The sequence below is a fragment of the Micrasema longulum genome, unplaced genomic scaffold (assembly GCF_059751315.1).
Source record: "Micrasema longulum isolate JH-2025_06_02 unplaced genomic scaffold, ASM5975131v1 h1tg000007l, whole genome shotgun sequence".
Taxonomy (NCBI): Eukaryota; Metazoa; Arthropoda; class Insecta; order Trichoptera; family Brachycentridae; genus Micrasema; species Micrasema longulum.
The window spans coordinates 269584-294184 of NW_028277215.1; the positions used below are offsets into that span (position 1 = coordinate 269584).

The window sequence follows — 24601 nt, forward strand, 5'->3', positions numbered from 1 at the left end:
TGGTATTCAAATTTCAATTAATGATAAATTAACTAATTATTTGTGAGTGAGGCAGTTGTATCTCTAAGCCTTATGATATTTTTTTGTAAAGGCAATTGTATTTATTTATTTATTGACTTGACGTTTCTTTTGTAGAACTTGATATTTATAAAAAATAAATAAAATTGGTTCACTGAAATCAGTACTATGCTTGAATATCCACATTTCTTCAACTCTTCCATTTGTACACTTTTACGGAATAAAACTACCAAGGAAGTGGAATCCAGCCTTGTCTACAAACATTTAGATGTACTCAAAGTATTGTTAAATAACAATTATTATTAAAAATAAATATACTAAAACTGTATGTAAAATACGTATTGTTTTTTTTCTATGAAGGGTACAGGATATAATGGACGGATGTCATTTTTTATTTGTTTTAAACTAATAATGGCAGCTGACGGCAGTTCACTTGACATACATTTCCGTTTAATAAAATTTGACATAAAGGCTCTACTTTCCATAATAATTGAACAAGATAAAGAACAAGAAAATAATGCATATAGGGGATAAAGGGTCAGTTAAATACTGGAAATAAAGCGATAATTTAATATTAATGAAAACCATTTGGGATGATATGAAATAGTTTAGACTATTTACACTAAGCATGCTCCTTTATATTTATGAGTTTAATTTAATATCCAAGAGTTTTGAAAACTTAAAAACGTTATATCTCTAAACTTTATATTCTGACATTCATCCTTTATATCCAGTAGTTTCATATTTAAGTATATTCTTTTTATGAAACACGAACAAAATGCTTGTTTTGGTAAGCAAGCAAAATATATAGGAAAACTCGCTAAATGTATCGGAAAATTCGATACCAGCAACACTGAAGAGGCGGTGGCGGCGGGAAAAAGGGGGAAAGAGGGAGAAGGAAGAGGTGCTCATTTAACCCCCATATTTCCCGCCTAGACATCTCTCTCACTTCACACTCAGCCCGGCGAAGGGAACCAAAAACATCACGAATACGCTAATCGTTCATTCGCAAACCTTCCACGGCGTAGTGCGCGCGCGCTGTTATATCACATTATACTCGCAATGCGATCATAGCTCCCGGCGAGCTCGGTCTTGTGTTGTGAATTCTCGACAAGATGTTTGTTTATGTTTACGTCAGTGGGGATGTTTCTCGGTGGTCTCGCGCGGCGGAAGGGTCGTCGTGAGCCTTCGACCAGCGGGCGGCGCGGCGCCCCCCTCTTATAAAACCTAACATAAGGTTCGTCATTTTTGCTCCCTTTTATAAATCCTTACCATAACACGAGGTTTTGTCTTTGTGCGCTGTTCATTTCACCCCGGCATTTCAATGAAATGTTGAAGAGTGCTTTTAATTTAATGAAATATCTTGATGTTTTAATACCATCAATTTGTTATCAAGTTTATGTGTTTACACGTCATGTCATATTTATTTTATTCTTAATACTGACTACTTTATAATATAAATATTCTCGTTACAAATTGTTGTATAATTATTATTGTCAATTAACGATAAAATTGACGTACCATTTATTACAATAAATCATATCTAATTTATTGATTTGCCGTTTATTTGGTTGAACTCCAAATTCATACTTGTATGTTTTTATATTTGTAAAAAAATCAAATAAAATGAACTGTTCAGTAGACTCAAGTCAGTTTGTTTTTTTATATTATTTAATGTATAAACGAATACACCATTTGTTAATTGTAATTTAATATTGTAATCGTGTTCAAATGATGCTTTTTTTCTAAAAATATTATTTTAATTCGATTTTCAATGAATTTTTATAAATCTGCGCAAATTTGCGTTGGCAACTGCATATTGTATAACAATGAACAAATCTAATTTTTTATTTAAAAAAATATACATAATCTTTGGATCACTTTTAATGTATATAACTGATGACTGGTATTTATTGTAAGAGCAATATTAATTTAAGATTAGATTCACAAAAGTGTAGTTTCAACTAATTTAATTTGCCAATATATAACAGCTTGTCCGCTACGTACCACACTTTAGATGCTCACATTAAGGAAAAAAATGTTTGATGAGATTTTTATTAGCAGAGAAACCTGGTGCATTTTTTACTACCTAAGTTTATTTTATTATATAATTGTGTTCAATTTACTAAGACATTTTCAGATTTTTGCAGATTATCTGGGTACTTAAAAATCCAGAGTCTTAATCTTGTTCAGATTTAATTGTCAACTATGCATATAATATATTATATTCTCATATTTTTGTACCTCACTACTATACTAAAAAGCTCCATACTTAAAATGTACGTGGGTTTAACAAACATACCACGTCACAGGAAGCCGTACTGTTTTATCATTTGTTCCAATTTTTGTATTATTACCAACTTAAGTAGCGTCCTTGCCGCTTTGTTTGATAAAATCTCCGTTTTTCAATGATATTTCACTGTGCTAGTAAAAAAAATAATTAAACATCAACAAACATTAATAACATAACGAAAGTGTAACCGAGTACATAAAACTGATAGTGAATACACTTTTTACGTTTTGTAATACATTTTCGTCGAGATATGTATTTTATTAAAATACGTGATATAAACCAATAGTTTATATAAAAAATTTAAGGAGTTTTTGGCAACCTCATTTAGGGATAAGCAAATCCCATCATTTTTTGAAGCCGAATTTAATATTCTGTAGGCCATAAACAAAGAATATGAAGTACATAAAACTTGGATATTAGAGGGAATAATTTTTGAGTCCTAAAGAACACATGTGTCAGTAATCAAAATTATAGTCTTTTTTTAGGTCGATTATTTATTTATGCTTTATTAAGTTAGTTCATATTATCTTTAGACCTAATTTAAACTTTGAATAACATTACAATCTTTTATCAAAATTTCTCAAAAAAATATTTTTTCAAATTAATTTTTAATATTTCAAGGCTTTCTGTTTTTATCTAATTTGGGCCATAAAACTAGACATTCAATATTGTCAAAAAAAATTAAAGTAAAAACTTTTAACTCAAATTTCGGCTGCAGAACTCAAATTATTACTTTATTGGTCAACGATTTCTTTTTATTTGCTTCAATATCAAACATAAAATTATTTAAGTATCTTTAACATATCAAAAAACTACACATTCATAGTTCTAGACTGGGATTAAGAGCAAATCAACTTTCTAATATAATCGATATAAAAAATTAGATTAATTCGTTGTATTACTGTTTATTAATAACGCATAAAAAAGATAACCATAGGCAAATCACACCCTTTCGATGTTGATACAAACAAGTTTACTATAAATGAAATTAGTGCATCTTGTTTATAATACATTTATTTATATCACTACATATTACAATACATCTTTTATGTAGGTAAGTCCAAATTTTTGTAAACATATAGAATTTAAGAACGGAACAAAAAAACTCTATTTCACGATTAGTAATTTTTGTTGATAATCAAATATTAAATATCAGGCATTTAGACGGCCTCAGACTTGTCATGAAGTAATGTAAGTGATCAACAGATAAATTCCATAATATACTGCATTTCAGTAATATATTTCTAAAAATGTTTTACCAATAATTTCCTTTCTCGGACGTTGAAATGTTGCCAGTCATCATCAGGATTTATCTATTTATGAATTTTATCAATACTGACTAAAATTTTCAACAGAAATGAAGAACGCCTTTGAAAACGGAACACGAGGTTTAATAAAAAAAATCATCATCATTCCCTTTCCGCACCTAATGGTGCATAGGGCTCTGCATTGGTACACCAATCGCAGCGTATCTTGATCATTTTTGTTACATGAAGGTAAGATGATCAGTCTTACGCTTCAGGTACCAGTCCAGGGACTATGAAATATTCTAGATTGAAAACACCATTTTAAATCAATATTTAATATCAAACCCGAGACCTCTTGCATGCCAGGCTAACGCGCTGACCATCACACCACAAGGCCGACAAAAAAATAAACGAAATATTTTAATTTCGCATTTAAATATGTAATTCCAAGAGTTTTTTTTCCCAAGATTGGTACAGTTTTTGTAATTAATCTGTCAGTTCTTGGTCATTTTGGATGCGAAGTTGGTTTTTGACAGACAGACCAGTAAGACGCGTTTTGGTGTGGTCGGCGAATTTTCAAGATTATTCCTGAGCGAAAATGGCGAACGCCCGCTCAACCCTCGCGATTTGTTGGCGCCTTTTTAAACAAAAATCTTATCTTCCACGAAGGTATTTTTTTTTTGCGAACTTAGGCACCAACTTTAATCGAATAATTTTTCTATAGTTGAGCTATCAATCAGACCTCAGAGACATAAAACCGTTAGGAAAGCCATTGGTTTGCACATTGTTTTAATTGGTGTCCTGACAAAGAAACGGGTACGTCTCGAAACCGGTAGACATAGAAAAGTCGGTAAGTGGTTATATACAAATATTTAATAACATTTAGTAGAAATAATAATAAAAATAATGTGACCTCACTGGGGTTACCCGAGCCGAGGATACTTAATAATATACTTTTTTTAAATATTTTTACATTTGAGAATAAACAAAGAAGACTAGCTTAATAAACGGAAATAATTTTTAAAATGTTCAGACAGTTTTAAACACTAAGTATTTATGTTTATAATTAATTTATCTTCATCTTTATTATTTATATTACAAAATGCACAATGAAAGAACAAAAACCTAACATAAGCTATATACTTGTGGGGCAGTTGATTTAATATTGGTTTGGGCGAATGGGACAATCCATTTTACTTCTACCTAGCTCCATTATCCATTTTTTTTAGGATTTTTGAAAATTTTCTCGTTACTAATTGTTTTAATACATAGTGGAAGTAGGTTATAGATTTTAATTGAATAATACTCAAAATCCCCTTGTCCGAAAGTGGTATTAGTTTGTATTTGTTTAAGTTGTCTTTGTTCTTTGGATTACGACGATACACCACCCATTAGTATCGCCAAACTTCTTTATTGTCACGGCAGTTATATGCGGGGAATTGCCGAGATATTTATACAAATATTCGCATTTCACTATTTGTAAACATAATGATGATTGAGTTTACATAAAAACAGTAACTCGATCAAGACTAGCTTTATTATGAGAACGTGCTCATAATATTATGGATAAATGAAAACTACTAACTTGCACTGACCTAGCATAACAATCAGCATAAGAAATTCTGATTGCATTTAATACCTAAAATGGATTATTTATTTATAGTAATTAAAATGCTACATTTGTAGTACATAGCCATATAAGTCGAGTGACGCAAATTATTGTGCGTATTTTCATATGGAATAATTTGGTATTTATATCCCCCATATTTATTTTTATTTATAATGAATAATGACCGAGTAACTGGATTTTGAGGTTCGATCCCCTGTCCTCTGTATTTTGTTGTAAAAATCATCACCTGTAATGGATCACTTCTACGTTTTTATTTTCAAAATAGTATTATTGGACAAAGCAGCTATTTTATAATAAAGATATTTGTGTAGCTTTGATCAATTTAATATCACGCTAAAATCGCAAACTTTGAATTTGACAGTTGAGATTCAACCATATTGTTTTCAATGTTTAAATGAACCAAAATTTATTTACAAGTAATTCAAATAGATCAAGTCAAAGAAGGAATCGTGTGTTAGAAATACCACATTGTAAAACGAGGCTCGCACAGAGACATATATATTTTATAGGCCCAAAAATTTTTAATTATTTTTTACTGATAATATTTCATTGATTCCAAACATTCAAAATTTTCCTTCTTTTAAAAAACATGCACTATCCTCGATTCAAACTAAAGATATGAATTATTTTTTTCTATGATATATTTTGTTGCCCTTTATATATATAATAAGGAATATTTTTGTTTTTTTTTCAAATATTTTTTTTCCTTTTTTAATTACTAGAAAATAAATATCATATTATCTTTTACAGAATATTTTATTTTTCCTTTCTTATGTTACACAACAATAGTATAACTGTCTACTATTTATTATAGGAGCAAAAATTAATTAACATTTTCTTGCTCACGAACAGCCCATGCCTTTGTGGGATTTTTGTTAACTATTAATATGTATTTCATGGCTATGTAATTATGCTTTATTTTTTTAATACTCTGTTTTATCACTTATGTTTATTGTAAAAAACAAAAATAAATTTAGATTTTTTTTTTTTTAAATTAAAAAAATACTTGTCATTTTGAGTAGCCAAATATATATACAGTTGGCATTATCATAAGTCATAAGATAAGGTTTTTTTCCTTTTGAGCAAGGGTGTTTGTTTTACGTTTCTCCCGGAAATGCTCAAGTAAATTAGTCTGATTTCTCATCTCTCTTACTTCGCAAAAATCAACAACTTTCTCTCCACATACCGCACACCACATCTGGGCCCCGATTACAATGGGAAGTTATCATTTATCTTCAATTTTATCTACAAAGTAAAATTAAGTTTTCTGTATGAAAATCATAATATGAATACATTTTTTTCTTCTAAACATGATAACTTATAGGTTCCGACGAAGATACTTTAAATGTTTATGCAAATATAAGCATTTTCTTATACAATTTTCTGTTTTTCTTTCTAGACAGTCAAAGATAAATCTGTTATTTTCCCACTGTAATCGGGGCCCTGAGTCTCCTAGGCCGTACCTTTATACAAGCAAAATTGCTCGTTGCCGAATGAAAAAAGCCGTTTGAAGGAGCTCTCTGTAATCTGGTAGCCTTGGCCGAAAGAAAAGAAAAATTTCTCGTTCCAGAAGAACATAAATGTACTTTATTAACACAAAAATAAACAGATGAAAGAATTAAAAAAAATGGATATTCAAACAGGCAGAGAAATGAATATCGCATGGGTCATAAAGTTATTACTTTAACCGACCAATGACAGATCATAATATTTGTAAATGCTTAGACTTCCATATTTCCTTTTCAGTGATGTTCTCCGTCTCTGTTGTAATATCTATCAAAGTAGGTATCCATTGACTAATATACTCAAAACATGCGCATTCGCGACAGCGTGACCAGTGACCGATTCCAAATGTACCCACCCACAATATCTTCTAATTGGTGCTAAATAATGAAAATGGAAATCTAGTTAGTTTGCCTTTTCGACAAATAATGATGTTTTTAGGTAACTCACTGTAACGCAACTGTAACTGACAATTTTGTTATATGTTCATAATGTTTTAATCCGTGTATAGATATTTCTTTATTTAAATTTTTGTGCAAACATATTTGTACATTCATTTATTTATTTTATTTATTTACGGACTTATTCAGTTAATATTTGTACATAAACGGGCTTATCGCGAAATGGCAATTTTTTCCAATCAACATATAAAATATGAGTTATTTATATACTTAATTATTTTTGTTTAAAAACGAATGCGAGAAAAAAATACGTAATTAAAAAAAATCGATAATAATATAGATACAAAAATAGACCAGATAATATTTGTACATGTATAATTTATTTAATAAGGATGCTAACCAATCCTTTAAACAAAAGGAAAGGGGAATAATCAGAGAGGAAATTAGGAGATATTAAGCAAGAGAAAGGAACTTATGTTCCTACGTAAGTATTCAGTCGCATTTTTACATGTTGACCCGGAATACAGTACAACACTTTAATTAGAATATAAAACAACCTTCCGTTTGTGGTCAAGACGCTTGACTCACAAACGGAAGGTTGCGGGTTCGATTCCCGGTGAGAACACAAAAATTAAATGTGATTTTCTCAAGCCTGGGTGTCCTGTGCTGTAATTCGCCACTGTAATTGGGCCTCCTGGTCTGTTGTGGTAAAAAAAAAACAAAAACAAAAAACAAAATAGCATAGACATTGAAGTAAGACAAATAATTGTCAAATACATTTAGCACCTACATATTAACTCCGTATAAAATGTAGTCAGTGTAATTCCCAAAGTAGCGGACTGATAATCGTTTATTTTTTATTGGCTTTAAAATGTTCTTCATATTATTAACTTTAGTATAAAGGAAAAACTTCGAACTGAACATGCTTGTAAAACTTTTGATTGTGCCTACAGCTAAGCTTTTAGCGTTTTTATATTTTAGATATACGAGTATGTAATTTTATCATAGGTTTTTTAAATTTTTTTAATAATACAATAATTTTCACGATACAACAAATCATGATACAATAAACTTCATGATACAATAAATCAGGATTTCATAAATTTTCTTGGTTATGGTTTACTTTGACCGACAAGCACTTTCGCCCAAGTAGTCTTCAAAACCTGTAAATTGTTTAAAACATTTTCAACTTTTATACCATTTTTTACAAGATTCTCAGGAGATAAGAGATCAAGTAACTATTTTATTTGAGGGCAGACAACATAAATATCATTTCAATTAGTTTCGATTAGTTAGAAATTGTGATAATTGTGATGGTGTAAAAATAATGCAAAGGAAAACTTAACCAAGGAATTTTACTAAGATTTTACAATAATCGTGATAATAATATTATATTACGTTTTCACTTATTACATATACAAATGATAATTTCTTTATAGTAAACTTTACTTATTTTTTTAACATTGATTCTTAATTTCTAAAAAAGTTTTATTGAAGTTATCCAACTTTTTAAAATTATTGTTTTAGGTGACAGTAGGTGTGAAATAAACATTATTGCATGGTCCTTTATCCTTCTAAAAAAATTGATTTACCACACTTTGCTCGACAGCAGAACTGTATGAACCTGTTGTGAAAATATTATTTTTTAAACTCAAACATCCGTGCTACTTATGTACATTCATTAACCATTTCAAAAACGTCATCAGACAGGCGCCGTGGCACAGTTGGTTAGAAGGCCAGCTCTAAAACTGGCGTCGCGGGTGCGATTCCCGCCAGTTGCAATAAAAAAATCCAAGAATGATTTTTCTCAATTCCTCTGGGTGATATAATATATTTTTTACAACTTCCTTCCATATCTTATCCCTCTCACCTACTGACAAGCCTCTAAAAAGAAAGCTTAGTGGATTATTCCTTTAAATAAATAAAAATGATTAAATCACTGAAACCAGCCGATGAATGGTCACAGGCCCTGTAAATGTCTAAACTTCCATTATCCGTTATCTAAAATATTCAACACAGTATTGTAATATCTGTGGCCTGATCTATAAGAGCCAATGTCGTTAATCGTAATATTATAAAGAGACTAATATTGTTTTGCCTTTTTGTGACGTTATAATGAACTGCTTGATGTCTTTGATAACAAATATTAATTAAAAACATTTCCACGGATGCACGTGTGTATGAAATAATTAAATATTCTAGTTTTATAATTGACATCGACCCTTTAAAAATGGTGACAAGTAAAATATGGAATCTGACATTGGTCCTTTTAAATCCAAGCCTAGGAGGTAAAATTAAGTCTAGTCTACAATCATTTGGTCAGACTCAAAATATTGTTAATTAAATGTAATTAATGCGTTCATTTTCCAGCCAGGACAGGTTGACAGTACCGCCTATTTAATATACCAATAAGTAAAACTGTTAGCACTGAAATCAGCACTTAAAATGCAATATGCAGCTTGACAATTACTTTAATCATCATCATCATCACACAAGCATCCCTGTCCACTGCTGAACATAAGCCTCCCTCATACTCCTCCACACGTCTTTGTCTTGCGCTTTCTGCATCCAATCAACAGAAATAATATTTATATCATTTGACCATCGTGTGGGGTCTCCCTTTACTTTTTTGTTTTCACGAGGTCTCCACTCAACTACCCTTTTAGTCCATCTTTGGTCTTTTAATCTGACATGTTCCGCAAATGACCATTTAAGCTTATCTAATATTTTGACTGCGTCCGTTACTACCGACCTTTTCCGCATCTCGGTGTTTCTTATCCGGTCAGAGAGTTGTATATGTAGCATAGTTCTTTCATGTTTTCTCTGAGCTACTTGGAGCTTCCTTATAGTCAATTTGGTGAGTGTTGCTCCATGTGGCAATACTGGAAGTACACATTGGTCATACATTCCGCGTTTCAGACTTTGGGGAATGTTGCCGTCGAAGATCTTATTCAGATTGCCATATGCTGCCCGCCCAAGACCGATTCTTCTCTAAAGCTTAGTGGTCTGGTTATCTCTGGAGAGTATAATGTTGTGGCCGAGTTATCTATATTCATTGACTTCTTCTATTAGATGGTTGTCAATATCTACAGCACTATCGAGGATCAGATTCGACATTAATTTGGTCTCGCTTGTGGAGTCCCATTTTTTGTTTCTTCTGTTGGCTCTTTTAATACGACACGCGCTTCATTCAGATCTTCCGATATCAGTACGATGTCATCTGTGAATTGTAAGATGTAAGGCTGCCAGTATGGACATCTTTATTGATGATATAAAATGCCTTCTAAATACATATATGTATCTTTATCCTCGCTACATGCGTCCCCACCCTAACCCCGCACAATCTACTACAAGCATATTTCTTTTTTTTATGTAATCATATCATAAACCTTTATTTATTATATTTACTTACTTATTTTGTACAATTTGTAGTAACCTGCTATTGTTTCTGTGTACCATAAATAAACTACAAATATGTATTTCTATAAAACAATTTTTTATTAATAACCAGGACTCACTGAGCCAATTTATATGTCTAGTTGGTGAAGATCTTTTACATGAAAACATATGGTCACACTACATAATTTTATAATAATAATTACTACTAACTTAACTATAAAGAGCGAAAAAATGTAAATATACATTTTTTTTTAAACTGTTGGTTTACCAAATAAAATAAATAATTTTTAGTTGGAAAAGAGTTGAATTAAATTCCAACATGGTCTGTTAATTATACATAGTTACGTTTACAGCAGAATCTCATTATCTGCTTTGTTATATTTAATGTTTCCTATTTGTACTGATATAACTGAAGAGATAACCATTCCGCCATATGAATAACTCTCATAAACCCTATCATAATAATATTATGTAGCTTATGTTGTTCAGAAAATAATATTATGCCGATTTAGCGTGATATTTCCTACTGGACCTAATGGGGGTCAGTATAAAAATATCTCCAAGAAGAATAGGGCCAAGTGGGGCGGAGCTGCTTTCGGCAAGCTAAATTATATTTTTGAAAATAAACAATTCCAGAATGCTTAAAAAGACGAGTCTATGAATCGTGTATATTGCCGGTGGCGACATACGGACTAGACACCATGTCTGTGACTCAGAAAAGTAGCCAGAAACTAAAATGCACACAACAATCCATGAAAAGACAGATGCTCAGTGTATGTCTAAGAGACAGAATAAGAAATAAAGAAATAAAGCGCCGAACTGGAGTCGCGGATATCATGGATCGCGCAGCAAAATTAAAATGACAGTTGGCAGGACACTTAGCGAGGCAAAATGATAGCAGGTGGACACCAATAATAATAAAGTGGAGACCAAGTATGATGATGTCAATGTAATGTACCTCGATAGCTGGTAAAACATGGATGATAAAAACGGGAATGGAGACGTTTGGAAGATCCAGCAGTGGAAAGAATAAGGAGAAGTTGTTTATTGCTTGAGTGGGTACTTTACATTATTTAAATTTAAATATAAACGTACTCCATTTTGAGATCATATATATATTTTTGGAAAATAATTCTTGGGATTTTTTTTAACGCTCACCATGAGGAATGTTCCTCTGAAGTTTCGAGGTCTATCCCTGGAAAACCGTGTATAATACATGAACTTGAAGCAAATTACTCGTAAATCGATAAAATATATATGAAGAGTTCGGGATAAAATAATTATAATATCTTATTGGTATTGAAAAAAAACCCAAAAACATAAGGAAAGAAGTATTATTTTAATTATTTATTTTGCGCTTGCAAAAAAATCTCAGCGTCACTAATTTCCGTATAAAAAATAAAATAATAAACAGGTGTCGCTTCTTTGCATTTAAGAAATCTTGAGTATGCTGATTAGTATTTCAAATACTATCCGAAAGGAGTAAGTATGGATAATAAATTATCATACAACCATTTGCAAACAAGCTTAGCTTCATTCGTATTTATTATTTTTTTATGCATTCCTCTGACCTCTGATATTCGTCATTTCAATTATTTCATTCTTCTTTGAGAGCCTATCGTAAGTTTAACCTGAGTGTACATAAGACTCAATGCTCGTATATTTCTCGTGTTTTTCAAAATATATGTTTTATGCTTCAATAGGCTAGGAGGTCCAATTACAGCGGTGAATATAACACAGGCTTGAGAAAAATCAGATTTAATATTTGTGTTTTCTCAGGGAATCGAACCCGGAAACTTACGTGAGCGAGTCATGCATCCAGAGGAATTTTTAACAGAGTATTTTGAGAGTTACTCATCATAGCACCCTATACAGCTAAATAGTTACAATTGGAATATTTCTGACCACCTAACTGAACCCAATCGCCGCCTCCATTCTGCCGTTCAAATTCCGCCGTCTACCTGACTTGTATCAATCTGTTTTGGATGAATATTCATAGCATATTTTAGGAAGGCATTGTCTCGCATAGTATAATGACAGCTTTTATATGATAATTATGAAAATTTTACTTCTCGGTATATCCATTCCACACCTGAGCCAACACTCTGTTCCGTACCCCGCGTTCAGTCTTATCAGACGCTGTAGTCCACAAAGAAAACTCGACTGTAAACATTACCCAATAATTGTTCGTGAAATTTTCCAAGTACCTACTTTTTGTAACTAGTAGTTACTCTGTAAAAAAATAGCCTACCACTGACAAATGGAAGTAAGTAATTATATACAAATAATTGAGTATCATCCACCCGACGCGACGTTCCATTTCAATAAATCAATTTTGCAACACGTCTTTTTTCTTGAATAAATAAAATGCATTTTTGCATATTATTACGAGCATTATGCTAAAATGTGGCTATCCTTGAAAATTATACAAAAGCAGAAATTCTTAACAAACTCGATTTAAAAATGTTAGAAAATTCAACTAGGCGAGGTGTGCGCGTTTTAAAAATTGTTTTGATTATTTTAGCAGTGCAACCGGCTAATCACTTTTACTGCGTTCTCGCCGGGAATCAAAGCAGGAACTTTCGTACAAGAAACTATCGCAAGCGAGGAGTAAGCATTTTTATTTATATGATAGAATATCGTATTATGAAAATGATCATTTTTTATCTTAATTAGTTTGCATTACATATTATTAAGGTATTTCCCCACATTTATTTGTGTCTTCCGATTAACTCGTAAATAAACCATCTTCACGATGTATAAAAAAAACTGATGTAAAAAATATTGTGTATGATTTCAAACATAGCCAAAAGTAACTATTTTTAATGTCAATGAAATTTGTGCTAAAAGAATTTGCAAATCACATGTCTTACGAATACTAAGAAACAGTCATCAAATCGTGCCAAGGAGGTGCAAACCGTAGCCACAAGCCACGACACGTAAGATATATAATTAAAGTAAAAAAAGGTACGAAACTAAACACGATATTCTTTAGCTTATTAACTCTTGCGTAGATAAAAATAATACAAAAAATCAATGGTAACCGAACAAATTATCTCCCATGACTATACATAAAAAAATACACGTAACTGATTAAATAATAATTATAACTAAGTGTTGCATGTCAATGGAAGCCATTAACATGTCATTTAAATCACTGTGCATACGAAACATATGTATATGCATAAAAGCACAAATATATAAAATAATTTAAACTTCTGTTATTAATGTAACATATGTAAATGACAAATATTAAACAATCAATATTAACTTATTTATTGTTTACATAACAGTTGTACGAGTACAAACATCGTATTCAAATCATTTCACATGTTTTAATAAATATCTACATTTAAAAAATACATATTTACTGTTTTCAATCAACCTTGCTTGTAATCAACGATCCGAAAAATCTTTATTGAATTTCCGGCTTTTTCTTTGTATTTTCCTCTGTTGCTATTAAATAATGTACACAGTTGTAAGATGCTAAAGCTAATAATTTCATTACTTCTACTTTTAATAACTACTTTGCAGCCGTTTTGGGTAAACAGTATAATTTTTACTAGATTGTATTTATTGATTGATTCATTGGTGGGACAGTATTCATTCTACCAAACGCCTCGCTATTCAACAGGTATACAAAAAATATATTCTTCGTACAATATAATATGTAGTCAAAAGAATATTTATGATCATTAAAAACGTATTTAGCGATTTCATTACGCTCTGAAGTGCTTTAAAAATAATGATATTTTTAACTCCCTTTGTAAATATATATATATATTTTTTTTTTTTTGCAACAGAGATGGAAAACATTTTTGAGAAGGTAATGGAGAAGTCTAGGCATTTACAGGGCTTATGTCGTTGGCTGGTTTAAGTGGCCACTTTACACACTGTGTAACATTCATCATTTTACCTAACTCTTCCATATGTTGACTTTTGTGAAGTAAAAGAGCTGAAACCTTCTTTTTGTGGATGAGATTCATCCGGCTTTCACCAAAATAATTTTCATTTATTTAATTTTGCTACTAATTTTTAGCTAATATTCCCTCCGCTTAATTTAAATAATAATTTAAGTTTTTTCATGCTTCTACAAGGCTCAATTACGGTCTTGAAACACCCATACTTGAAGAAAATTGCATTTGATTATTATGAACTCACTGAAATCGAAGCGAGAACACCCATGCCCGAGGCAAGCGTCTTAGCCATTACACAACGGAGGCCATCGAATTGATGATTATGGTAAAAATATTATTTTTCGCAGACTATTACAAAAACCACTCAAAAAATTCCTCAACCCTACGCCAGCGCAATGTAACCGTACCTCAAGTTGCCCATACTCGGTCGTATGTTTTTATTTTGTATCTATTCTGAATTGACCTTACAAGAGTTAGTAGGTTAATGGAGATCTATTATCCATCATCAGTCATCCCTCCTCATTATTATTATTGGTAATATTTCTCATTTCAAAAGGGACAAGCGTCATCACACTACCTGTGTGTAGACGGTAATAATCGTTACATCACCGCCATTAGCTTGTGTCAATTTTATCATGAGTGATGTTGAAACTAGTACCTTCAGGATTTTAGGTTTCTTTTGAAAAATTTTTCATTAAACACCTCATATACCTACCTACTTAGGTTAATCTAACAAGCTTTTTAACGCATTACAAACTATTATATTTTCTGTCTGAATTTTTTGCGCCTGGTAATCAAAGATGGCGATCTCAATCACTGTTATTTATTTATTACATTCACAATGTTTACTGCGATACTACTTTATTATAAAATGGATATATCACATTTTATTTACAAAATAAGTTTATTATTTTTTGCTGCGTGTGGTTATTCCTTATAATATTTTCTATCAAAACTTTTTTTAATTACCACAGACCGTTAATTTGGGCATGTGCCAAGTTGAAAAAAAATTCAAACTCGCATTACATTGATGCTTAGAGTAGATTTATATACTCTAAGCATTGATGTTACCAAATATCAAATCTGAATTTTCCCTGTAAAAATTTAACGTGTTGATTAATTGCGCTACTGCAAAAGCCATTCACACCTTCGTGGTATTATGAAATGAAGCAATAACATATTTATGTTACACATACACTTAAAAAATATTTTTCAACATCCCACTATTCATAAATCATTCATTATGTCGATTGGATCCATAACATTTGTATTTTTTATTTTTTTATTTATTCATATTTTTCTCTTACAAACTATAATTAATAATAAAAATAATGTGACCTCACTGGGATTACCCGTGCCGAGGACACTTAACAATATACTTTTTCGAAATGTTTTTACATTTGAGAATAAACAAAGAAGACTAACTTAATTAACGAAATTAGACAGTTTTAAACACTACGTATTTATGAACATCTATATTATTTAAATTACAAAACGCACAATGAAAATAACAAAAACCTAACATAAGCTATACACTTGTGGAGCAGTCAATTCAATATTGGTTTGGGCAAATGAGACAATCCATTTTACTTCTACCTAGCTCCACTATCCATTTTTTATAGCCTTTTAAACATTTTCTCGTTACTAATTGTTTTAATAGATAGTGGAAGTAAGTCATAGATTTTAATTGAACAATGCTCAAAATCCCTTTGTCCGAAAGTGGTATTAGTTTAGTCATAGGTCTGATCTGTGGAATATTTCTTCTCGGTAGATGTCTGTATCAGGACTCTGGGCATTTCTTTAATTATGGATTTTTGTGCAACAAATACACTATTAGAATATTGCACAATTTGATCGATTGTTTATGTACTGATGATGTAAACAAGTAAGTACTTTATTGTATTACTCGTATACGATATAATTATAATATTCTAAGCTCTAATACGCAAGAAATCTCGTGACTTTTAAACATCTATTATTGGAGTAGTGAAACAAGCACGACCATTTTCCCACGACTGTATTAAGTATTTATACTCGTATCTGCCAAACAAACAGGAAAAAAACATTACCATAAGTATTATGTATCATTACGAGCATTATCATCTTATCCGTGTTATAAGATACTCAAAGTCGAAAACGACAGTGTAATTAATTTTACAATTTTTACGCGTTGACAATATTTATGTACTTCTTAATATTTTGTTTCTTTTAAAAAAAAAATTTGGATCGACTCGTGCTGTCTATTTTTGGAATAAGAATAAACAAATAAATCAAACAAATGAAATAATAATGAATTCTCGAATTGTTAGGCAATTGCGCATTTTGGCAATATGCGTTTTTAAAAAGGAAATACCCTTGTGATTGAACGTAGTTATACAGAAAGCAGGCAGCCATAGAAAAATGATACTGAGATAATAGCCATTTTGTGAAAATAGTGAAATATAAAATCTACACAATAGTTGGAATGTTTTTGACTTTAAAAAACGATAAACAATGAATACATAAGTTTTTTTTATATATTACAAACAAGAATCTTATTGTGTATTTGACCAGTTTAAAAGATTTTTAATGGTACTCCATAAGATTTTTCTAGTTTTGTGGGAGTTTTCTGCAAATTGAGAAATGCCGTTTTTGTGATCGACACCTTTTTCCGAAGTTGATTAATACAGTTCTATGTATAAAAGGGGTCTGGCTGTTTTCAGCGGAACATAGAATCGACCTTACTGCACCCGATAACATCAATATCTCATTTTTCCAAAATTGTGGACTGGCTGCTTTCTGCATGACTACGTTCAATTAATCCTCATTTTCCGACTATATCCATATAATTTTTTTGCATGGAATGCTTTCACGTAAATTTTACAATTTATTTGGAGTACCTAGAAAGGTTTTAAAATAAAATGCAAGTAAGCATTTTTTTTATTACTGGTTAACTCATTACAAGACACTTTATATGGCATTCTAAAGAGAACTCGTATATAAAAATTATCTTTCATTCTTCTTGGTCGTTAAAGCAGTCGTGGTCACATAGGCAGGGGGAAGCACGTCGCGTCGATACGATCCGCCTCCGTCCGCTTCTATCTTCAGCGCTTCTGGAGACCTCCTGAAGAGAACGCCAGTCACCTCTGTCACCGAGTCTGTCCATCTGGTAGGACTTCTTCCGCGAGATCGATTTTCTTCTACTCGTCCTTGTACCACTAACTTTTCCACCTTGTCTCTTTGTCTCGTAACGTGGCCGAAGTACCGAGAACACGGATTTGTACAGTGGAAGGAAGACGCCGTTCAATACCCAGTTCTCGGATTAGACATTAGTCATAGAGCGGGGGTGTCCATGGTATCCGCAGCATTCTACACCAGCACCACATCTATCCTTCTTCGTTCTCTTTCTCTCGGGGTCCACGTTTCAGCGACGCACAAGAGTATAGAAAAAAATACCATTTTTATTTGTGTAGACTTGGTGGTACTACGTGGTTACCAAACTTTTTTCAATTTCTCCATCGCAGAGCGAGCCATGGCATTGCGTCTCAACAGAAGAGCAATGCTCCCTCCTCTGTTAACTATCATTGAGCCCACATAAATATATCCACTAACGACCTCGCAATTTCCAATATGAGTTATTTCCACAGATATATGTGTATTATCTATTCAGTGGTTATTTCTTTTATGGTAGGGTTTTCTAAATTTTAGTTATAAATATAAATACACATAGAAAAAGAGCAAGAGGAGAGGAGTACAGAGAGTTCGACATTGTTTTATATTTCAAAGTAGTAGGATTCTCCATCTTCATAAATTCAATAGCTTGAACGATGAGAAAATCACGATTATAACTCTGTTAGATTTCAGCGGCGCTTTTATTTCTGTTAATTTACTAGTCTTAAAAATGGTTTTCCTATTTCTTAAATGAGAGAAGTCAGAGCGTTATATTGGCAAACAAGGTATCTAAATTTAATTACCTTACCACATGAGCTCCTCAGGAGTGTACTTTCTGCCTGAAGTATTACTGTATATCCTCAGAATCCTGTACTCCAACCATTTTATTGTTTTTTTAAATATATTTTTTTATCCCTTTCCTTTCCTTCGTTCCTCTTTCCCTCTCCTTCCAAACTTATTATCTGATTTCACATTGCTCATCCTTTAATATGTATAACATAATGAACTTTTTAAAGTTAATATGTTCTAGCCTTATCTACCCATTTTAAAATAGCTGTTATTTTTTTATTAATTAGTTTTTTTTCATGTATGTATGTTTTCATATATGTTTTAGTTTTTTAATACGAATTTTTGACCAGTCTGTTTTTCAGTTGGTTGGAAGATATTGCTTTTAGTAATAAGTCCGTTAAAGTACTTTTTCTTTGTACTTCAAGTTTTCAATTAATAAATAAATACTATAATCGACAAAAAAATCATACGAATGCATAACAAGCAGGTAAATAATTAAAGCTAAGTGCAAATAACAAGTTTCAAAAAAAAAATTTCAATTTAAATATTCGTTTCGTTTTAAAAAACATGTTTAATAAACAATGAATTAAAATTCATAGAAGAATTAATTGTTGCTCTCATTTTCCAGATATGAAAGAAGCGGTCCGGTTGCTGGGCGATCCAGGCCCAGGGGAAGACGAGTCGAGCGGCCAGCGGCGAAGGAGAGCCGACTGGGCCGGCCGAAGGGCGCGGGCGGCCGGCGCGGCTGCCGCCCTACTACTGTTACCCGCCCTGTACCTGCTCGGCCGGCCCCCCACCCGCATGCTGCCCCCGCCCTGGCTGCAACCCCCGCCTCCGCCCCCGCCTGTACCGCCAGGTAGAGGGCCCGTCACTTAACCTTTCCAAAACTAACGTATGTATTTACATGTGTTGTAACAATCCCGTCTTCTGATTGGCTAATATCGGTTCAAAATGGTTAACAATTCAAAATGTACTTGTCAGTTGTCTGTTTGTTTCAAGAAACCAAAATAACCATGTCTAAAACCACGAAGTTGGGACAAGGATTACGATCAACATAGGTGTATTATGTTCCTAATGACTACCTTAGACATAGACACCTTTAGCTGTTTTATCTTCCTGCTTGCAGAACCAACCTGCCGATGGCAATGCCAGTAGGAAGAGCAATGTCTTTACTCAACCGTATCTCTTCGGATATTGACATCTTTCATATTAGTGAAAAAAGTTCAGAGAGAATAGCATTCTTTCTCTATAATCGCTGGGTATTTTTATTATACCATTTTTGTATATTTAAATTTTAGTATTAATTTTTTCGTTTTATGTATGCATTGAAATATTATGTAATGTACATAAACGTTTATAAAATAAATAAATTGAAATTGAAATTGAAATCAGCTTTGTGCGGACAAACCAAGGAAGTCGTGTTAAATGTTTGTAAATACATTCAGAATAAACATGAAGCGTCGATGGAGGTAATTATTATGTGTTAACAAAACATTTTTTGTAATATAAATAAAAAATACATCAATGGATGCAAATATTTTCAAAAGGTTTTTTTCGACAAATGCGTTAAATGAAAGAGTATTTATGATTTTCATCTGAAAAAAATAAATATTACCAACGATCGGAAGGTTATTGCCCGTTTTACAAGAAGTCAGCGGTTCCAATTGTTCCGAGACGACACTAAGAAGAATGGTGAACAAGATGATATTTAAATGGTGCAAAACATTGGACAACTCGAGTGTGTCACGAGAAAAGCCAGACGTTGTTTTTTAAAAGGATATCCTATTTGAGAGTCATACAAAAGTATCGGGTTAAAAATAAATAAATATATTTTTTTACTTCATTATTTCTAACTATGTTATACTTTCACTACATTTACTGTTTATACAGAATGGTGAGTGTTACACAGTGTGTAAAGTGACCACTTGAATCAGCAAATGACTGGTTATAAGCCCTGTAAATGCCTACACTTCAGTATTCCCTTCTCAAAAATGTTTTCCCTCTCTGTTGCAACAAATTTAGATCTAAATAACTCCCTAGGGAGGAAATCCAGCCTGTCTGCAAACATTTGGACAACTGTTTTATTCTACCCTCAATTTTAAGATAATCTCTCACAATCCTCAGGACAATAAAATATTTTTGAGTTTCCCAAAGCCACTCAATTGCCGGCGGAAAATATGAAAGACTCCATTACACCAATAAAGAAACGATTTAATATTTATAATTTTTTTTTTTACGAAATGATAGCAAAAAATATTTTCAAGAATTCGAATGTTTTTTTTTTTTTTTTGTGCAAATCTATGTTTTAGACTCATGTTGTGATTTACTGGTAGTTGTTTGTATCTTGCAAATCTTGTCGCAATTAATGTATACAATTACCGAATGCATTTCCTTGTAAAATAATAGCAGAGCCTGTTGTAATAATCGTGACTTTCTTGAACATATTTCTTCTAAGCGGTATTGAGTAACTCGTTATTTGATTTATGTATTTTCCATATTTTTATTTGAAATTTTCTTCTCCAGATTTCTTAGTGTGGAGTCAAACATGCAGAATTCCTGACATCGATCCTAAGAGTCGCGAAGCCATGGCGATGTTTAATCCACAAAAATATATCTCCTGCGTCACTGGACCAGCTTATACGTATATGGAAAAGTCTCGGGATGGTCAAAATGTCATTTTTCTAAATGAAACTCTTCTTAAAAAAAGCAAATCTAAATCGGAACGCGTGTCTTGCTGTTATGTGGATATCGTCCGTAAGGTTGACAGTTCTCAAGTGATGTAAGTTTACAAAATATTTTATAATTTTCGTACAGTCAACCCTCCTATAACGCGAGTAATTCGTACGAAACTCGCAACGTAAGAAACTAGGAATTGCCACAAATCAGATTATTCGTACCGCGTTAAATAGAAACCGCACCAAGCTAATTTCAGAAATAATCAAATTGTTCATAAATCGGACCGATTTGTTTTGCATTGCATACATAAATGTAAATTTCTTTCTCAAAGTGCAAGTTTTGAAAGATACGTTAAGTAAATAAAATTGTACAAACATAATAAGAATGGCTATGAATATTTTTTATTTAACATATTTAAGTGTAGGTTTATTAAATATGATACATAGTTCATTTAATAAAATTATAAACTAAAAAAATTGTTTCTTATAAAAAAAACTTTATTTAATACATATTAGACGCTTTTCATTCAGATCACTGTCATACATTATTGGCCTAACCCTTTTTTTCTAATGGGATGAAAATTCTATTTACTTTCCAAATTTTCATTTTGATTTTCTTTTCAAGTCGTTTGTATTGTTGGATTGTTGTCTTGTACGAAAAACTTGTTATGGGAACCGCGTTATAAAAGGGTTGACTGTATATACCTAAATAAGTACCTAGATACCTAAAATATAAGTTCTTAACATAATTTTATGTGTTTATTTTTTAGAAAATCCACATGCAAAAAAATCAACGACTCTGTAGCTCTCCAAGATTCAGAAGAATTTATTATGACTAAATGTACAGTCACCTCTAAAAAAGGTAGAAGTCGTGAAAAAACACACGATAATGTTTTCCTAAATGTTCAGCCATCGGATGCCTTGAAGAAACGACTCGACTTTTTCAAAACAAATTACAGCTCGACCAAGGCATGGAATGTGCTAATTGTCGGTATTGACACACTTTCGAGAATAAACTTAATTAGAGCTATGCCAAAGACATATAAGTTTTTAAAAGAACACAATTGGCTCGACTTCCAAGGTTACAATAAGGTAAACGGTATTTTCTCACATCTCTGATCTAATTATTATTTTATTCGGAACATTTTTATTTTATCGCTGACTATTTATTGTTTGCAGATTGATGACAATACATATCCTAATCTTATGGCTATACTGACGGGAAGAAATCAATCGAGAGCCAGGACTTTGTGCGACGGAGCTGGAGCGAACTCACCCGATAACTGCGACTTTATGTGGAAACAATACCAACGAGTCGGTTACGTCACGGCCTATGCGGAAGATGATGTAGGGATAGATACATTCGAGAAGCCGTATCACAAAGGCTTCGAGCACAAACCCACAGATCACTACTTACGCCCGGTTTATCAAACTGTAGAAAAGAACGTTCATAAATCTAAAGGATCGGTTTATTGTTCCGGTCAACTGACATCGGGAGAACTACTTTTCGAATACGCTATAAATTTTGTGGAAAGATATAAAAATGATCCTTTTTTCGGATTCTTTTGGACGAACACATTTAGCCATAATGACATCGGTTCCCCCGCATCAATGGACGAAAAGGTTGCGGAGTTCTTCGAATCTTTAAAGATGACCGGTATTTTAGACACGACAATTGTGTGGTTTATAAGTGATCACGGAATAAGATACGGGAAAATGAGAACATTAATGTCAGGCTACTACGAAGAACGACTGCCCGCTATGTACGTTTCGATTCCGAAAGATTTCAAAGAATTGCATGAAGAAGAATATAAGAACCTACAAATAAATACGAAGCGTTTAACCACGCCGTACGATGTGTATATGACTTTTCAGGACATTTTGTTTATATCAGGAAGGCAAGAAGTTCTTCTATCGAGTGAAGCGTGTCCCATGTGCCAAAGCCTATTTCAAGAAGTTCCTCGAGATCGATCTTGCAGCGATTGTTCCATTCTTCCACACTGGTGCACCTGTAATCCTCTAAAGGCGTTGCCAGCGAATCACGAAATAGCCAATCGCGCGGTCCATTTTGTATTAGATAAAGAAATCGAAGATGTTTTGAGCAACGTCAACAAAACCTGTAGAAAATGTTCCAAATTGAAATTGCACAAAATTATACGTTTACACGAATACGACTACATACATAAAAATTACAATATTTCGGACTATTTAATAGCATTTTCAACTACACCTGATATGGCCTTCGAAGCGACAGTGAAATTTAACAGCGAAAGCCAAACATTCGTAACGGAAGGTATAATTAGTCGCTTATCAGCCTATCAAGGGACAGGGGGGTGTGTTTCCACGGCGTACTTAAAGAAGTTTTGCCACTGCGTGAAGAAGTGTATGTGATAAATTATGTTCTTATAAAAATAGGGTTTGAACTTTGGGACAGATGAAATTATCTAATGTTTAATGGGGCTGGCATTTATTTTGATAGGCTTTATGTAATTATTAAAGTCACAGAGTTACGTTTAAGTATTATTTTCTTCAGAACTTAAAGATAATTTTGATTTCACTATTAGAGGAGCACGGGTACCAGTGGATCAACGGTTACCGTGAACCGTTTGCAATAGATTCGCGTGTATTGGAGCTGGAGGACATACTGCGATGATTCGATCGATAAACTATTGTTTTACGTGTATTTAAAAAATGTTTTGTTCAGTAGTTACGAGTCGAACATTTAAAAGGCTCGTTTCGTCCTTTCATTGTTCACTGTTTAATATTCAAAGACACTATTTTAACAATGTTTTGAGTATGTCCAAATTTTTGAAGACAGACTGGATTTCCTCCCTAGTGAGTTATTTAGATTTCAAATTTGTTGCAACAGAGAGGGAAAACATTTTGAGAAGAGGATTTTGAAGTCTAGGCATTTACAGGGCTTATGACCCGTCATTGGTTGGTTTATGTAGCCACTTTACACACTGTGTAACATTAACCATTCTGCCCATTTTTAAACATCCACACTTGAAATGGAAAAGTTGAAGAAAGAGAGAACTCCATTCTTCTTCTTCTTCTTCTAGTGCCTTGCCGGGTCCCCCCGACGCGATCACTACAGCGTAAGCATATGTATCTGTCCTGCGCTAATTTTACATTTCGCAGCCAGGACGACTGCTTATTGATGTACTCGCCGTAGTGATTCCTGGGAAAAGATGACCAGAGTGGTTTACCGTTGCCTTCTCTGGTGGATTTTCTGTCGGGGCTACCTTCCCTTAGCTGGTTGGTTTTGGTTTTGAGGCGCCAAAAACTCGCCTTTTATCCTCTAGTTATCTCCTGTGATCACACCGTTATGAGTGTGATCCCACTGCCCGGGGTTCGCGACGTGGACGCTAACGAGTTGGACTAGTCAGTAGTGTTGCCGGTGGAATGCAACTGGGCGTTCGCAGCATTTTATAGAATCACATCCTCCAGCAAATGTGACTCACTCCGACCCTACTGACAGTTCGAACCCCTTGGGAGGACTCCCTAGGGAGGTTTTAAAAAAGTCACTTTAACCCATGCTTCCCTACTGAAGCTCAGCCATCGGTAGTGAGTAGTGAA

General features: G+C 32.8%; 1 protein-coding gene across 1 annotated transcript; it reads left to right on the forward strand.

Annotated features, from left to right (window-relative positions):
- Nucleotides 1-952: 952 nt before the first annotated feature.
- On the forward strand, nt 953-23888 carry LOC148285765 (uncharacterized). Its single transcript, XM_088226675.1, has 5 exons — nt 953-1255; nt 18976-19203; nt 20871-21126; nt 21793-22114; nt 22202-23888. The coding sequence occupies exons 2-5, from the start codon at nt 18978-18980 to the stop codon at nt 23411-23413; spliced, it is 2016 nt and encodes a 671-aa protein (XP_088082801.1). The 5' UTR covers nt 953-1255; nt 18976-18977; the 3' UTR covers nt 23414-23888.
- The last annotated feature ends 713 nt before the right edge of the window (nt 23889-24601 follow it).

Coding starts and splice junctions, on each gene's coding strand:
- LOC148285765 (XM_088226675.1), top strand. CDS start 18,978: ATGAAAGAAGCGGTCCGGTTGCTGGGCGATCCAGGCCCAGGGGAAGAC. Junction 19,204..20,870: donor GCCCCCGCCTGTACCGCCAG/GTAGAGGGCCCG, acceptor TTTCTTCTCCAG/ATTTCTTAGTGTGGAGTCAA. Junction 21,127..21,792: donor GTTGACAGTTCTCAAGTGAT/GTAAGTTTACAA, acceptor TTTATTTTTTAG/AAAATCCACATGCAAAAAAA.